This window comes from Phyllostomus hastatus, unplaced genomic scaffold, assembly GCF_019186645.2.
Source record: "Phyllostomus hastatus isolate PE091 unplaced genomic scaffold, TTU_PhHast_1.1 phas_scaffold_755, whole genome shotgun sequence".
Lineage (NCBI taxonomy): Eukaryota > Metazoa > Chordata > Mammalia > Chiroptera > Phyllostomidae > Phyllostomus > Phyllostomus hastatus.
In genome coordinates this window covers 4,378,424-4,395,860 of record NW_025334039.1, presented here as the reverse complement: position 1 = coordinate 4,395,860, position 17,437 = coordinate 4,378,424, and the positions used below count along the sequence as shown (strand labels likewise).

At 52.3% G+C, this 17,437-nt stretch overlaps 1 protein-coding gene across 2 annotated transcripts in view; it reads right to left on the bottom strand.

Moving 5' to 3' along the window:
- Positions 1 to 348: 348 nt before the first annotated feature.
- Positions 349 to 17,437, bottom strand: part of APPL2 (adaptor protein, phosphotyrosine interacting with PH domain and leucine zipper 2) — a 41,985-nt gene continuing 24,896 nt past the window's right edge. Inside the window, exons 9-21 of one of the 2 annotated variants that reach the window (XM_045826437.1) lie at positions 14,989 to 15,071; positions 12,941 to 13,099; positions 11,512 to 11,700; positions 10,119 to 10,161; positions 9,983 to 10,039; positions 9,789 to 9,877; positions 7,136 to 7,294; positions 6,925 to 6,977; positions 5,212 to 5,386; positions 3,827 to 3,863; positions 3,511 to 3,651; positions 2,701 to 2,748; positions 349 to 1,499 (exon numbers count right to left, since the gene is read on the bottom strand). In XM_045826437.1, the coding sequence (XP_045682393.1) occupies positions 1,365 to 1,499; positions 2,701 to 2,748; positions 3,511 to 3,651; positions 3,827 to 3,863; positions 5,212 to 5,386; positions 6,925 to 6,977; positions 7,136 to 7,294; positions 9,789 to 9,877; positions 9,983 to 10,039; positions 10,119 to 10,161; positions 11,512 to 11,700; positions 12,941 to 13,099; positions 14,989 to 15,071 (1,368 nt within the window). In that variant the 3' untranslated portion in view covers positions 349 to 1,364. Of the gene's footprint in view, positions 1,500 to 1,533; positions 1,648 to 2,700; positions 2,749 to 3,510; positions 3,652 to 3,826; positions 3,864 to 5,211; positions 5,387 to 6,924; positions 6,978 to 7,135; positions 7,295 to 9,788; positions 9,878 to 9,982; positions 10,040 to 10,118; positions 10,162 to 11,511; positions 11,701 to 12,940; positions 13,100 to 14,988; positions 15,072 to 17,437 lie in introns of those variants that run through there. The other variant, XM_045826438.1, reaches the window with a different exon arrangement.

The window sequence follows — 17,437 nt, the reverse complement described above, 5'->3', positions numbered from 1 at the left end:
TACCACTGAACTAATAATTTTATGGTGTATCATCTCATATTCCGACCAGCTCAGTGTGTCTCTGATGGTGTACACATTGTACAAGTAGATTTCTCAGATGGACCCTATATAACATTACCCTAATTTGGGGTCCCAAAAATTATCTTATTAACCCACCATGTTAAAAGCAAGAGCTTTTAAAAAGTTGGCATTGAGACCCCATTATTCTACTCATGTTGAATACAGGTATTTTTTGATCGTCATCCCCTCCCCCCTGTGATTTCATTCTGCTCTAGTTTTTTGGAAATTGCTAACTTTAGTTTTCCTCCAGGGATGTTCTAAAAAATAATCACAAAAAGGCAAAGGAAAGAAACACAATGATAGGTTTTATTTGCTAGCATTTACTGCTAGGTTAATTTATTACAAAGACAATGACATTCTGTTGAACTTGGTTATAATTAAATACACTGTACCAATTCAAGGTCACTGTACTTATTTCATGTATCAGAGGGGAGAGTGGAGTTTGCTGGGGTGCCAGCCAGCGTGGAAGTAGGAACTTGATACCAAGCCCCACCACCAGCTGAATGTTCAAGTGAGTTTTAAAATTAATTGGTTCCTTCCTTGAGGACGGTCTGGCTCAGAAGAAAGAGGACCTGGCAGAACTGCACCCCGTCCGCGGAGACCTGCTACTAAAAACGGTACTACCTACAGGTCCACGAGCTTCGGAATGCTGGTTCACTGCGGGTCCACTGTGAAGCTGGACCTCTCTCATGGTACTCATCTATCTGCTGGTCGTTCTACTGCACGATGCGTGAACAGTTATCAGAACTACACTTGCGTTTTTGCTAGTGCTTGGGCCTCAAAGCAGGCTTGTCACCTGACTGCCCAAATTAATGCTGGTAGGTCCAATTATGAGACAAGCTTGATTATAAATACACGGTTTTCAAAACGACAGGCACTTAAAGCTCATTAAGTAAAATACAAAAATAGATTATATTAATAGGAAATATTTAGTGTTTATCAAATTGTAAATCTAGGCTTTTGCTATTTTTAAAAAAGGATACTGGAAACTGAAGAGATGAAATTCAAATAAAGTGAACATTGCATTTTCTCGTAACTTTCATTCTGCACACTGAATAAACAATCTAAGAAAAGGACTTACCACAAAGCACCTAAAATAACATTTGTAAATGGCTAGGAATGCTTTCAACCATTTCTCACTGTTCCCCCCCAAGTCTCGGTACCGAGGCACGAGAGCGAGCGATGCCGTGAGCGACTGTCAGCATTCTGAAACCAGGCCGTGCGCCCGTGTGTCGGAGAAGTTGGAGACCCTTTTAAGAAGGTAGCTGTCCTTCCTGGGTGCGCTTCCCCCAAAGGCACAAGAGTTACGCTTCAGATTCTGCGCCTCTGTTTTCACTTGGAATGCCGTCACTGTCATCTGGTTGATCGGTTAATAGTACATACTTTCCGTCATTGGTTAGTGGTATGGACAGCATTAACTTAGCCAATGCTTCCGGATCCTGAGGTTATGGGAGTTTAAGAAGGAGAAAAGAAAACGCTTAAAATGCACTTAAAACCCCTTTGGCTCGGCTTTCATTATGTTCTGTCCTCTAGCCTCATTCCTTCTTACTTGTCTATGTGTGCCTCCAGGTGAGTCTTCTTGCTTCTCTGAAAAAAAACTCAATTGTGTTACTTCTAGAATCTAGGCGTGGGTTTTCCTCTCAGCCAGAGTATCACTGTATACACAGATCATCATCATTTTCCCAGAAAGAGTGCAAAGGAGTTCCCTCACAGCACACCTTTTGTCTTCTCTTAGTCTGTAGTGAAGGTTTGCAAACCATGGCTGTTTGGCTCACCACTTGTGTCTGTGTAAATGTTTAATCGGAACACAGCCATGCCCATGTATTTCTGTACTATATCTGTGGCTGTTTTTGTGTTACAGCAGCAGAGTTGAGTCAGCGAGACGGCAATGACAAGCCCAAAAGGTGTACCATCTGGCACTTCACAGGAAAGGCCTGCCAGCCCCGATCTAGTCTGTAAAACACTAACTTGCACTGCTTGTCACTTGATGTATTGTCGGTGTTAGTCCTCGTCTGCACTAGAGGATCAGAACCACACTACCACGGTTCTCCCTAGCCACACGTTAGTATTCAAATTTAAATAAGACTTAAAAATCCAGTTCCTCAGCCACACTAGCCACGCTCAGTCTGCATATTTTCTGTTACTGCAGAAAGTCCTCCTGGACGAGGCTGAACTCAGCAGCAGCACCCCCTCCCCCAGGGCAGGAACCGCATCGGTCTTGCTCACTGCTTCATTCCGGGGGATTTCTTAACAAACTTGGCTCAAAGACCTGGTGGGTGAGGGGAGGATTGTAAGCTGCTCAACGTTTCTAGGAAGTTTCTGGGTGACGCGTGCTAGGCCTGGGACCACCCTGAGGAACACGGCAGGTGCCTGAGTTTGCGCCATCCTAATTTGAAAGACAGGAAATCTCGGCGACAGCAGCAAGTGAGAAAGAAACGGGCTACAGCAGTGACGTTTTTAAGAGCTGCACATGCGTTACCAGTGACTGTGGGAACTAGCTGATCAGAGATGTGGTTAGACGCTTAGGAAACCCCCAACTCGGCCGCACTGCCTAGTGAGCGTCGTTTCTTTTGGAGAAAAATACTAACGTGTGTCGTTATCTTTTAAGTAGCTGCTAAATGAGCATTAAAGTGACCTTACCTTTTGAACCTCAATGATTTCTTTTCCCAAATTAATAGCATAACATATCTGTAAAAGATGAGAAAAGTGGTGTTTGGTAAAGGTATTACCAAAGGATAAAGAATTTTAGGAAAAAAATGTGATGATGGAAATACAAGGTCACTGTCCACTCACGTCACCATGGGGACGTGGCTGGAGGAGACGCATCACACAGGGCTCTGAACGTGAGTGCCCACCTGTCCTGGTTGCCTGTTGCCCCCGTGTGTGCAACACCCCCCTCCCCGCCCCGCAAGGGGAAAGGGAAGTGACTGCAGCGTCTGAGAGTCCTCAGTGGGACGCTTGCTCCCTTTCTCCTGACGGTACTCAGCCCTGCATGTCCACACACGCAGTGGCAAAGGGGCCCTTGCTGGAAGAAGGGCTGGTTGGTGTTGATTGCTTCTGAGTAGTGAGTGCAGTCAGTTCGTACTAAACAAGAGAACAGTTTAGATGTATGTGGTGTCTGCGTCCTTGGTGTGCTCTCTGAGATCAGATTTTCTCTGCTATAACTCGCTTTGAGGAGAACTGCTTTTAACATTTACTGATAGCTCTACAATTATGTCTCACCGTGAAAGTTCATCATTCAACCTATTCTGGTTAATACATATTTCCCACAGGGAAATTTTACTTCTAGGCAGTTTTATTTTAGTGGGCCCTTCCTAGGAGGTATATTACTGAAAGTTCCCAATGGGGACTTGCATAATAGGCAACTATATGTGGGGGAGGGGAGTGCAAAAAAAATTTTAAATCTCTCTGTTTTTTAAATTAAGAATCTTAAGGTGAAAAAAATAAGACCTTTTCGCCTTCTGAGTTGCTTTCAAAAACGTATGTGCTCAGGGACTCTCCGCCCGTGGATTCAGGCAGGCGGACCACGAAGCCCACCAGTCTCTTGTTTTCCTGATGAGCAGCGAACTGGGTGACACTGTTAAGCTCAAACTGGAAGAAACAGGAAGAGACTTAATATCACACAACACACTGGAGTTAACAGACAAGGTCATTCTCCATGGAAAAAGTCACGACCGTAAGTGCACTGGTGACAGTCATTTAAATCTGTTTGAGGTGGTTATAGAGATGAAAGAAGGAGCAATCACCAAAGGCGGCATGTACTTACATTGGCTCTGGATACTTGAGTCTGAGGATCTATTAACCTGAAATTTTAAGAGACACTGTATCACAAATGGTGGATAAACCTGAGTTTGTGGGTTGTCTTTGCACTTTTCTTTCTGATAGCGTTCTCTGATTGCTATGGTTTTTCTGTGCGCTCACATGCATTTACTCTGATGCTTTTGATGACGATTACGAGGACAGTGAGCCAATGCCTATGGAAGATCCAGGACACACTTGGAGAAAAGCTGTAATCAATACAAGGGTTTAGTCATAAGAACCCAATTCTTAGTATAAGGTTCATAACAAATGAAAAGAACTGATATAATGAATGGAAGAAATGATATTCTAGTTTTTGCCCAAGACCTGGTTAACTTTTTTGAAGCTAACATTTATCAAACACTTTCTATGTGCTGGTCACGGTTGTAAATGTTGTTTGTACATGTATTAACTCATCTGTTCCTCACGACAACACTAGGGGGTGTAGATAGTTACTTTTCATTTGATAGCTGAAGAAACCAAGGCACAGGGGTTAAATAACTTGCCCAGGAAGGTCATACAACTAATAAATGCCAAAGCCAGGAATGAACCTGGACATTTTGGCTCCAATGCAGTGCTGCTATGCTATAGAAACAGAATGTAAGCCTCATACATAAAATTTCCTAGCTACATTTAAAAAATGCTACATTTCCAGTTACATCTAAAAAAGCAGATGAAATTTATTCAATAAACCTAAAAGACATGTTATTCACATAAAAATTATTGAGGTACTTTGCATGTATCAGGGGCAGGACGAGATCTCAGAATTTTACATTCACAGCACTTCTCAGTTCAGACCGGTTACGCTTCAGGCGCCGTGAGGAGCTCAAGTCCTGCCTAGGGCAGCTCTTCTCTATAAGAGCCTGTGCAGACTGTGGCCCGAGAGTCGGTTACCGTAGATCCTACCGCCTGAACCTCCAATACATTGTAAGTGGCTTGGCTTCTTGACTTTAAGCCCTACTAATACTGATCATATTTTCTCTGTGGTGGTTTCGTTATCTCAGGCGGGTTCATGTCCTGTATTCATTGTTAATTTTTATAAATAGTACTGAGAAATGACAAAAAAAATCCACCTTCCATTTTCAAGCCCTGAGACTAACTCTTGAATGACGGCCACCTCGCGAACAATAGGGTTCACTTGCCACTAAATCCCTCAAGATATCGCTAAGGGAGCATATGCCATCCAGTACAGCTCACAAAACAGAAGCAAGAGGAACAGAGCAGAAACCAGAGTAGCATCTTCACTTAATCCAAATGAATATCCTAGTTGTGAACATCCTCGGCGGGTCAGTGTGCCCTGAAATAGGAACCAGATGAAGCCGTGAGAAAGTCGGACAGCGAAACCGAATGCACCTCAGAGCCTGACTGGTGACCATCAGATGGGACTCCGTCATACGGAAGATGTTATGAATAGCCCGTGCCGCCAACACTTGTCGCATCGCTTCGTAAATCACTTCGGTGGTGTGGTCTGTTTTAACTGCCATCGATCCCAGAAACCGAACCAGGAACATCTGTTGCAAAAGAGAATCTGCAAGACAGCGTTTTCTGCTCAGGATCACATCCTGCCGGTGGATGCCCTGCACCCGCGTCCTACGTGATGGTCCCGAGAACTAAGACCTCAGGTTTGGTTGGCCTTCTGCCCGACTCCAATACTCCGCTTTCACAAATGCACACACTCTGCCAAAGCTCTGCCTCTCCCGCTGTCTGTGTCTTGCTTGTGTGGGACTGCTTTCCTGGACCAGAGAAGCCCCACTTTCAGCAGTGCCAGCTACGCATCCTCCTGCACTAAAGCTAGGTGACTGCGTGCAGGTGGCAGCATATGCATTGTACCTTTCCTCTGAAAACAGTTTTCCCACTGGAAAACAGAAAACTCCTTACTTTGGCCCACTGATTAAGTCCTCTTATAAAAGAAGGCTTATTTGAAGACAATAAGACCTGATGTTGGGTCTTTCTTATGATCAAAGGGCAGTGATGTTACACTCCATAAACTAATGGAGATCTCAAACTAAGTTTGCTTATCTGATTCTATTGCATGTCCTGTACTGGCTTCCTGGTCGTGGCGTACAACCTGACCGAAATGAATTATGGCAGCCGAACTGCAGACCGTGAAGAATGCTTAAAGCATCTTTTTCTATAAGAATAATGCATTTACCTACCATTTTAAGGAAGCCTTTTTGTTCATTTGCCCTCCCATTAGTATCCTAGCCCCTGAAAATAAGTTGAGTTAAAAGTTGAATACAATGGACAAATCATAAATGTTTCCCACATGAAGCGTTTTTATAGGTTTGAAAGTTTTTGTCTAGACTGTTTACAAACTGGTCTGTGTGAGCCGTCAGCTAGATGTAAGTGGGGAGTCCGATTTGAGGCAACATTTTTTCTTTTTGCCTGAAGCTTGATGTAAGGAGTGCCATTTCTCAGGCCCTCCGTTCACATGTAAATAACTAGCATTTCATTCTAAATGGGAAATGACTCCATGCATATGACATGTCAGTCACATTTTCCTAACTCGGCTCCAATCATGCAGCTGGGCTACAGTGTGGTTTTGCCAGCCCCTGCCTTGGCTGGGGGCTCCCGTCCGCTGTGGAGCAAAGGGTTATGGGCAGCTCAACCAGATATGTTCTGATGTAATGTGAGAGTGTAAATCGAACAGAAACATGAATTCAAATAACATTCAAATGGCCTTCAAATTCAAGAATGAGTTATTTGTGCTTTTGGTCTTCTAAAATCAAATAGCACATTTATGACTCACCCAGGCTGCGTTTAATGTGATTTTATCCCCTGAGTTTGTTCTGTAATAATGTGACACCAGATTGGGATCCGGCCACTTTCTAAGCAGCAGCCACAGAAAGGTGTGAATGTGGCCAGCGGTGCAGCAGCTGTGCGAAATCCGTCAGCTTCCCCTCAGTTTTCATCCAAGACCTAACTGCACGGATCCTAATCAGTTTTCAGAGAAACTCAACCCATATTTCAAGTCACTGCTCTCTAGAACCTGATGTCCCAGGTGTTTCAATGGCCCTCGTCATTCTGTGCCGGGGAAAGAAGCAGTGCACCAAGCCAACCACTTACCTTCTGCTTCGGGGAATGTGTCGTCCTCAGTCTCGCCGAAAGGGTTGGTACGCCTAAGGGAATGGCCAGAGTCAAACGATCATGACAGCTTCAGCTAAAAGGACCCTCAGCACTTGACCTCTAAGTCAGGATGCATTGGAGGGGGGTGGGGGGACACAAGAAATGTCCAATTTATTTTCATTTCTTCCGGAGGAACTCCCGTAGCCCATACCTGCTCCCTCGGTTCTGATCAAGGAACTCTGTAGCAGGAAGCACAATGTCAAACTGAATGGGTGTTCCAGGTGCAATCAGTTCTCCGGCTTCCGGTGCGCTGGCTGTCGCTTTGGGAACGGTGTCGTCATTTTGCATCTCTGAATTTTCCAGGGTCTGGCTAGATTACCGTACAAGATAGGAGGGAGAAAAACAAATCCTTTTCAATCATATGTCCTTACAATCAAAAGAATACATGCTGAGTCTGATGGAGGCCAGGGAGGAGGTTTCAGTCAGACCTTCAAACCATTCTACAAGTAAATCTCCGTAAGACGTCATTCCACGGTTGCAACGCTTCAGATCACCCACTGCCTACAGGCAGCCCTGCTGCAGAGCGCTCCACACGCTTGTACTGCTTACCACTATCGACTGGCCTTCTGTTTGCATTGTGTTGGCCAAAAAGTCTGCTACATTTTTTCTGTACGATGGCTCTAATCGTGCTTAGGTGTCTTCGTTAGAAGTTAACGTGTTAGACGGTACTGTGACAGCTGTCGTATCAGTGTGCATTAAAAAAACATCAAGCCCTGGCTGGCGTAGCTTAGTGGATTGAGCGCGGGCTGGGAACCAAAGTGTCCCAGGTTCGATTCCCAGCCAGGGTACATTCCTGGGTTGCAGGCCATAACCCCCAGCAATCACACATTGATGTTTCTCTCTCTCTCTCTCTCTCTCTCTCCCCCCCCTCCCTCCCTAAAAAATAAATAAATAAAAAATCTTTAAAAACAAACAAAAAAAAACATCAAAGTTGGTGAATTTTTGTCCATTTTAATATTGAAGATGGAAGAAGACATGCAACATTTTTGGCATTATTATGCTTTGTTATTTCAAGAAAGGTAAAAACCAACTGAAACACAAAGGTTTTTGCAGCGTATAGAGAAGGTGCCGTGACGGATCTGTGACAGATCGAATGCATCACAAGTGGTCTGTGAAGTTTCTTGGTACTACTGACATTTTGGCCAAACAGTCCTTTGCTGCGGGGCTGTCTCACGCATTGGCTAATGTGGAGCAGCACCCCTGGCCTCTACCCACTAGAAGCCAGTAGTGGGGGGATAGCCGACATACTCAGAATATCCTAATCAACAAAGTTATTGGTGAACATGAAAAAATGTGTCTTCTAATTCACGGAAAGAACATAACGGACTTTTTGGCCAACCCAAATATCTTTCTCCCTGTGAGACAGGTTTTTTGAGGACAGAGCTATAATTAAATCATATTTATTATTTGGTACCTATCAGGCAATCAAAAAAGTTAGCTGAGTGAATATTTCTTGGTTTAGCATTCAGCCACAACCTGGCGCTCACCTCTACCTCCTGAGCGCCGCCTCCCGCACCCCCTCACCGCACCCCGCTCCAGAGCTGCGCCACCCAAGCACGCCGCGTGCTCTTCCGCCCTTCCGTCTCCATCCCGATCACGCGACACCTGTCTCGGCCTGCAGACACCAGCTCCAATTCCTATTCACGCACTAGACCTTCAAGCCTGGCGGACCCTCTCCTTCCTCGGCACCCCTGCGGTTCTTCTGAGTCCCAGGGACAGCCTTGCACCTCTGCGTGCCCCCCGAGCTCTACTGGTCCTGACCGCCGCCCCTGTTCCCAGAGCCTTCGGTGCTGCTCCACCGCCTACCGCGCCTACGCAGGGCACCTCATTCTGTCACAGTCGGACTCAAACCTATTCTCTGGCCTAACCTTGGCCTCCGTGTCATGGGCACGTGGGAACACCGGCCCCACGCCGCACAGCACTGAGACCCTGGGAGTTACTGTCCTGCCCCTCCTGGAGTTGGTAGTATCTGGGAGACACTTAGTGGGGATCCTTCTACCAGGCCACTGGAAAGTGGATACCAGTACCATCAACTCCAATTTACCCTTCGGCACCACGACAGATCAGACAGCTCTCTATTACGTAACCCAATGGAAACCCCCACAGACAAAAAGGTGGGACCCCGGGAACGAATCCTGAGGCAGCATTCGGGACGAGAGAAGACTGTAGCTACGTGCGTGAGAGTGCTCCCTACAAATGAAGACAGCAAACGTGGGAGGGGCAGCAACCTGAACATTCAGTGGTTAATAATAGGTGATAGAATAGTGTGTAGTTTTAAAAGGGGCAACAAAAATGTAAAAATGTGAAAAACCTGTGTGTGAAAAGGCAAAGTAAATGCACACGTGAAGATACCGATGTATGTGCCTGGGCAGTAACATGGACATATATAAGGTGGTTTTGTTCCTTATTTTTTTAAAATGTGTGTTTTGGTGCCATAACTCTGTCAGTGGGGCTAGGAAACGGGATGGGGAACACCCCCCACCTCCGCCCACCAGCAGGGCCCTCCATCGCAAGTCCCACGTGCTCCGTGCTCGGGCTGCAGCAGCACGGTCGGGGCTGCGGAGGCCTGCGTGGTTTCGTGGTTTCCGCCAGGCCTGCCTCTCGGGGCCGCCCCTCCTCTGAGCTGTGAATGCAGGACGTGTTTAGCCTTTCCTGCCCATTCCCAGCCAGTTGCTGCTTTTGCAGAACTGGGCTGCACATCCCCCCGACCCCCGGTGCTTGTGGGGATGAAGTGACAACTTGGGTCAAATTCCTAACTCCAGTTTGGCTCCACAAAAGCCAGCCTGCCTTTGTCCTTGAGTTACCTGGGGCACGGGCTCTCTTGTTTTTTCCTGAAACTTGTAATGGGAGTCACTGCTTGGAGAGCCGTCTCATTCAACTTGATGGCGACTGCCTAAAAATCCACAGGAAGACAGGCTCAGTCCCGGGAGGCGGGCGCTCAGCTCTGAGACCGAGAACGGGGTGAGGAGCAGGAGCGGGGAAGGCGGCCGCTCGTTACCTCGGGGTTGTCGGTCAGGTAGATCTGCCTGGAGATGTTGTTCACCGCACAGATCCACTGAGGGGACAGGAAGAGACACGCTGACTCCCAGAGCCCCACCGTACTGGGAAGGCAGCGACACAAACAAAACCTTTACCTCTTCGTTCTCCTTTCTGCTTTCCGCCTGGAGGATTATCCCCCTGAAATAAAGAGCATGTACGTAAGTGCTTCCCAGATCGCGGTGACCGAGGAGTGTGCTGCGGAGACGACTCCGCTGGGGCCCGAAGGGAAGGGGCCCGGAGGGCCGCAGAGTGGGAAGGAGAGAGACCGGGGCTCTGGCTCGGGCTCTGCGGCTCTCACTGTGTCACGGACAGACGCTTCCTCTCCCCGGCCTCAGCGCTCTCATCTACAGAGCGGGCAGGCCGGGCTCAGACCCACTGGCCCAGGTCTGCGATTCTCACTACAGTGTTGACCATCCTCCTGCCCTGTCCCCCTGCCCCGCCCCCACCCCTTAGATGATCCCAGGCAACCTGGGCTCTGGGCCAGCCACTGCTCCCGACCCCGCCCAGAGCAGGAATTTCCCCCCTCCCCTGAACGGAGAGAACACTGCCCAGGGAACAGACAGGCAGCGCTGCCCTGCCCTGCCCTGAGAAGGCTCACTCTGCAGGGACTGCACGTCCGTCCACCAGCTCCTCTGCTCCACGCCTCATCCGGGGAGGCAGGGAGCAAGGATCGTACCCCTACTTCACGTCTGAGGAAACTGGGGCCCAGAGGACTTAGGTACCTGCCTCGGACCATGGACCACGGCTGGAACGCGGGCACCTTCATTCCCAGGTCATTCCTCGCCCCCCAGGGAGGAAGGTGCTCGGCCGGTCCGGGGGAGGAGACGGTCACCACTGGGCCAGCAGTGCCGCCCCCTCGCGAACAAGCTAGTGCTCAAACCTCAACGCGGAACCCCAGCAAACGCACCTCCCGCCTCTCGGGGCTCTGACCGCCCTGGAGCACAGCTGCGAGTCCCCGCTCTAAGGGGCAGCGGCTCCCACCGGGGTCGGGTGGACTGTGAATGGCCACCGGGCTGCCGTTTTGAAAGCAGGACCCTTCTGGGCCGTGACGGGTGGGACAGCACGCCAAGGAACGACACTCCTGCAACTGGAAAAGCTGACCCCTCGGGCAGATCCTCCTTCCATACCGACTCTCCTTCCCGTCCTTGCCCCACCGTGATACAAACCCAAGTGCTCTGCCCGGGCACAGGCGAGGCGTAGCCACAGCCTTCCCCGCCTGAGGGTCTGTGCCAACACACGGCCACCCCCTTCGCCATCTTACATGCGGGTCACGTCTTCCCTAAGCCCCAGACAAAGCCGCTGCACTGGGCCCCCCACAAAAGGCAGGTTGGGCCCCACACAGGTCACGTGCGCCCACGTCAAGAGAACATAAAACCGTCTTCCCAGAACCGGCCGCTCCCCTGGGGGAACAGGCTGGGAGGCCTGGCAGGGGCGGGGTCACCCCTCGTCCTCCACCCACATAAACCCACGTAAACCCACGTGACGTACGATTTCCCGTTGGGAGTGGTGATCTGGAAGCAGTAGCGTCGGTCTTCGCAGTCCACCGCCATCACAGAGCAGTTGTCCAGGTCCTGGATCAAGCCTCCGGCCACGGCTCCCCTGGGCTGACACATGAGGTTCCCGCCTTGGGTGAAGAAGTAGAGCCTCTCCCAGGTGGTGGTGACCAGCCCTGTTTTGCTGTAAGGATGGTGGTTGAAAGCCCATTAGCACTAAAGCATAAGCAGCACCTGGAAGAAGTCTGCCTTGAAAATAATTCAAGTCTGAGGAGCAGCAGAAAAGGTGCAACTGAGCCCAAAGGATCTGGGAGGTTATGGCCCGGCTCCCACGGGGATGCCAGTCCCAGGGCCAACTCCACGAGTGGGCGGGATGCGCCTGCCTGCAGCCACACTGGCCGCTACACCCGGTACCCGGGACAGAACTAGTCCGTCATCCTGAGGAACTGAATAAAACCTGGGAAGTCCTTTCTCGGAGACAAGGAGCTGGACTGCTCGGTATCTACCTAGTCACCAGGGTCACCAGCGCCCACAGCACACCCACCAGAATCGTGGGGGCTTTTACTGGATCCGGTTTTGTTCCAACCGGATGGTGTTCTTGTTTTGTGGGCTGTTTATAAGAGGGAAATCCAGTTCCTGGCAGAGAGCACCAGGACCTTCTGGAGTTTTCTATCTGTGCAGAATTAAAGGGGACACCTGGCCTGCGATCAAGCAGCTCACAGACCTCTAAGGATCTTCCTCAAAGAGGGCAGCCGGAGGCTCCTCTCCACAGGCCCTCCGCCAGGCGGGGACATCGACTGCACTGGCTGACCCAGCATTTACTGAGCAGCGACTTGTAACAACTTTACGCAACCTCAAAAATAGAGCTCAATTATCAGCTCTATTTTACAGACGCAGCAGCCGAGGCCCCACCCACTCACCCACGGAATCTGTTACCAAGGTCTGTCTTCCCCACACCTGCCGACAGCCTCTCTCTGCTCTTCGATGCAGTGAAACCCGACCGTCCCTCCAATTCCAAGTGGACATTTAGCAACCGGAGTGCTAAGTGTGTGACTCGGCCTAGATGCACTGAGATGACCGGAAGCTTCGGGCCCTCAGCCTCTGCCTCAGTGGGAGGTCTCTCCCCCGGTCAGGGGCCTGGGGGGCGGGGAGGGTGGGCTAACTCTCAAAGGTCCAGGATGATGAGAGTCAAGAGCAGTCTGTCTGCAACTGGCCACGGTGGGCAGGGACCAGGTGGCCCGTGGGGTCTTGGGAGTCCCCACGCCCAGTCCTTACTCCCACGACTGAGTCAAGCACATCTTGCGGGCATCTGGGACCTGGGACCCAGGGGGCGATAGGGTGGGAGTTCCTCCCCAGCCTCGCCCACCCCGCCCTGGCACGGGCGCTTCAGCCACCCCAGGGGCGGGCGGCACCGGCACCCTCACTTTCTAAGGTTCAGGTAACCGGCCTTCTGGATGAGGGTCCTGTTGATCTGGGGTGCAGCCACGTCGGCATCTGGGGTGTAAACGGATTCGTCGACAGAGAGGAGTTCTTGCTGGGACACCCGCATCTTTTCGGCTTCAGCTTCCAGCTCCGCCTGAATGCTTAGGACAGAAAGGAGGAGGAGGTCAGTGACTTCCACACGGGCCAGCCCAGCACGGCGGGGCGGGCGGCAGAAGGCAGCGCAGCCCCCACGGTGCCCTGTCTCCCAAAGGAGCCGCGGCTCTCCGCCTCTCACGTGGGCGCCTCTCACGTGGGCCCCGGAAGCTGGAGATCAGGGACTCAAGGTCGCGTGACCCAAAGTGTTCACGTGACCTCTTTTTAAAACAACCTAAGGAACACCAAGAGCCATGCCTGAGCCAAGCAAACCGGAGCCTCTGCCGACAGTGGGATCCATGCTCAGGACTGTTGATACGAATTTCAGGAGAAGAGCTTTGATGAGCCCGTTCTCAGGGACGGCACGGGCAGGCGGCCTGTGCAAGTGCCGGAAAGGCGAGAAGGAAAGAGGGGCCCCTCCTGCCCCCACCTCAGTTTAGGCGGGGACCGGGAGAGGGCCAGTGGAGATGGGAAACGACCAGGAGCGGTGCAAGTGCAACGACCAAGCCAGGGCGATGCTGTTCCTTCTAAGAAAGCCACACGAGTGCCCTGCCCGTGGTGGCAGGCTCGGTTACAAAGGCCTGGACACAGCCCGCCACCACGGCCCGCCCATCTGGGAAAGCAGCTTCAGAGGCGTGTCCCGCTTCTGCACTGCGCTGAGGGACGCGAGACGGAATTGCAAACGTGGGCAGGGTCTCACCGCGTGGGCCCCCGAGGACGTTCTCCCGGCGGGGCCCGCCCACTCCACGCTGTCCCGTCGGAGGTGCACACTGCCCGCCGCCTGCGCCCCGTTTAACGCGGCGGGTACAAGCAGTCATGTGAGGGAGTTTGGGCAATTTTGACATTTGAAGGAAATGACTGGGGACTCCGGGACTGGCGGCCTCAGGACAGCCCAGCTGGAGAACAAACCTCCTTAGCTACACCCGCTTGTCACCGCCAAGGCTAACAGAATGGAGTATGAGGAAAGCAGTTAAGCGGCATGAGGGGAGTGAGGAGGGAGAGAGCCAGGGGTTTACAAAACCGCCTAGGATGGTTCTTAAGCTTCCGTGGGTGATAAAAGTCTTTGAGGACCTGGCGAAAGGTAAGGATTTTCTGCCCTGGAAAAGTGCTCAGGTGCTGGTACCGACAAGACAGAAAGACATAGTTCTGTACCCCCAGAAGCCATGCAAGGTCCTCAAGGAACCACACGTCTTATTTCCTAACGGGAGCAGCCTGGTGCTGGTGGTGCCCGGGAGCCCCTCCCAGCTCACGGTCACGACGCTGATGCCGGGCACATGGGGGTCCAAGCTGCCGCCGCATCCGTTACCTGCGGGCAAGGGCAGTCTGAAGAGATGATGCATGTTTTAAAAGCAGCAGCTGCAAGACTGCACTGCAGTTTGTTCGGCTGACTCGGAAAAGGCTCACTGCCCGTGCACCTGCCACCACTGGTGCGTGGCGATCCGGGCGCGGGGAAGGCTGCAGCGCTCCTGCCTGCCACCCCGGCAGCTCGGAGGAAAGCAAGCGCCCTTCTGCATCGCCCGCAGCACGTCTGTGCCGGATGCAGGCTCCTGCCCTGTGAAGCCTGAGTATTAGCAAAGGAAGGCCCTAAGCACGGGGACCTGGACTGAATAGGAAAGGACCCCTGTGGACACTTGAATCTTTCACTGACATACAGGCTTTACACGCAGTGGGGGGACTCTCACTGGGCTCCCCACAGGGTGGGAACTGAGGAAACCACTCCTCTTTCACCACGCTTGCTTCTCCCAAACGCCCGGCGGCTGAGAGGAGGGCACTGTGTCTGCGTTCAGGCAGCAGACAGACCCTCCCCTGCCCCACGCCCCACACCCCCCACCCCACAGAGGGGCTGAGCCAGCGGGAAAGCCAAAGGCGCAAAGACCCACGCAGAGTGCAGCTTTACCTCTGAGCCATGTCCGCGACGGAGGATAAAAAGCTGTCCATGCTTTTGGAAAACATCTCTGCTCCCTTCTTAAAAAAGTTAATCTGAAAGACATAATTACGACAGTCTGAGAACGGTCCGGGAAAGGGGGCCGACGAGTCTGTGAGTGGGGAGACCGACAGTGAGGGGGCAGCGCACATGGGCCGGCCCCTCCTCGCCCGCAGCTCCGGCGGCAGCCCCATGAGCCCCCGTCCCGCCGGCTGAGTCGCCCGCAAGGCCCGGCGCGCCCGTGTGGAGAGTGGACGGTGAGGCCTGCTATCTTGTCATAGGGCTGCAGGGCTCGGGAATTACGTAAGTTTAAAAACTTGCCACATACCAGGTGTGTCAGTAATTACTGCAGATAATTAATTTTGATATTTATCACCAGCCCTTTTTCCCTGGGTGGATTTTAGTGGGTTTCCTGAGGGCGGGGACGAGGTCTTTTTCACTCTGCACCCCCAGGGGCTACATCGGTGTGTGACAAGTGACACGCAGAGCCCCAGCGAGAAGCAAACGAGCGGCAGGAGGTGGCCTCGGAGAGGGGAGGGCCGCCCCCTGACCGGCCATTCACCGAGTCACATGCAGCTCTAACCATGGGCTGGACGGTGGTGACACGGCTGCGAAACTCCAGAGGGAAAACTGGGCCGAAGACCCTTAAAAGGCTCTCCCAGCCCCGACACCAACCGAAAGGGGATTGTGCACGTACAGGACGCAGCGAGGCCCCTCCTGCCTCCCACGTTCTGTGATGAAGTGTGCTCCACCCAGGGGACAGCGCCTGAGCAGACCCGAGGGCCACACGGTCTGGAACGCAACTGCGGCCGCTGGCTTTCTGAATGGCCGGGTCCCCTGACAAACCTGGGAGGACAGGGGTGCAGGACGGACGGGAGGACGGCCACCTCCGTGCCTCACTGACATCTGCAACCACCCCGCCCTGAAACGCTGGAGCTCCCATTTCTCTCTGTGGCCAGGTGAGTACTGGCATGACTGCCACCCCCTTTCACACGCCTGTCTGCAGAGAGGTCACGGCTGCAGACCTCCGTCACGAAGGAGGGACGGCATACGGCTCAGACATGTGTCATCCAGCTTGTCTGTCTGACCTGAAGCAGCCCTGCCTGGGGTGGGGGCACAGACCTTGACCTCGCACCCCGCCGAGGAGACCAGCAGGTGCTGTCAGAGCGGTTCCGCGTCCCGGGAAGTAGGGACACCACACCCGGAGTTTCCCCAGCACAGAAACAGATGACGACAGGACTATCCCAATGCGAGGCAGTGCGCACACAGGGAGATGTTCTGGCCCCACGATCTTCGAATCATACAGCGGGGAACACTGTGAACCCTGGCAGCGCCCACCACGGACGCCTGTTAAGTGGGCGTTACGCATTTCCAGGGACACGGCATCCCGGTGGCTCTTCCTCTCCTGCCCCTCCCTGAACAACCTGGAGTTCACACTCCAGTCCATGTCTCAGCTCCTTCACCGTGTGCTGAGCTCCTAGGACAGGGCCGACGTGCTCCCTCAAAAACCCCCGATGAATGAGTGGGAGGAAGGGGTGAGATCCTGGCTCCGCGGCCACGCCACAGACCACTCGCCCCATGAACACTGCGCTGGAGCCCATCTATGTGCTCTCGTGAGGGTGTACCCAGACTACAGACCCCATCTGTGTGCAGGCCTGAGGACTGGGTCAGGACGCGGTGGGAGACCTGTTCGCCTGCGGCCAGGGAAGGCAGGAATGGGGTCAGACAAACAGCATCCTCTCCCCCATGGACGGTGATAAGTCTGACTTAGAGGAACACGGTCCAAAGACCACAGTCCATGGGCCTTTGTGAGCAGGGCTAAGTACCACGGTCCAGTGACCATCAGCTAACAAAGGCGACACTCAATGAACACTGACGTAAAAGGGCTGCTCGGGGCCCTGGCGGGGTGGCTCAGTTGGCTGGAGCATCGTCCCACACACCAAAAGGTTGCGGGTTCAATCCCCGGTCGGGGTGGCAACCAATCAATGCTCTCTCACACTGATGTTTCTCTCTCCCTCATTCTCCCTTCCTCTCTCTCTCTCTAAAAAATAAATATATCCTTGGGTAAGAATTAAACAAAAAAATTAGAAGGGCTGCTTCCGAATCACCCAAGGATTCATGGGGTTAGACAACAACCTGGTCTAAGGATTAAAAAGCCCGGAGGGTCAGGGGCTATTTGGGCTTGTGTCTTGAAATCTGGGTACTTTCCACACGAAAAATGACACGTGACATCCTCCATCCTCAACGACACGGCCACAGCCCAGCAATGCCGGCGCTCTCTGTTCCGCTTTCCCAGGCGCGGTCGGGTTTGCACCATCGCACCTACCGTGTCCTCTTCTCCCCCGTGGGGAGCAGCGTTCACTTAAGGGTGCAAGCTCGGGAGGAGGGGCAGGGCAGCCCTCGGCAGGAGCAGTGAGAGCGG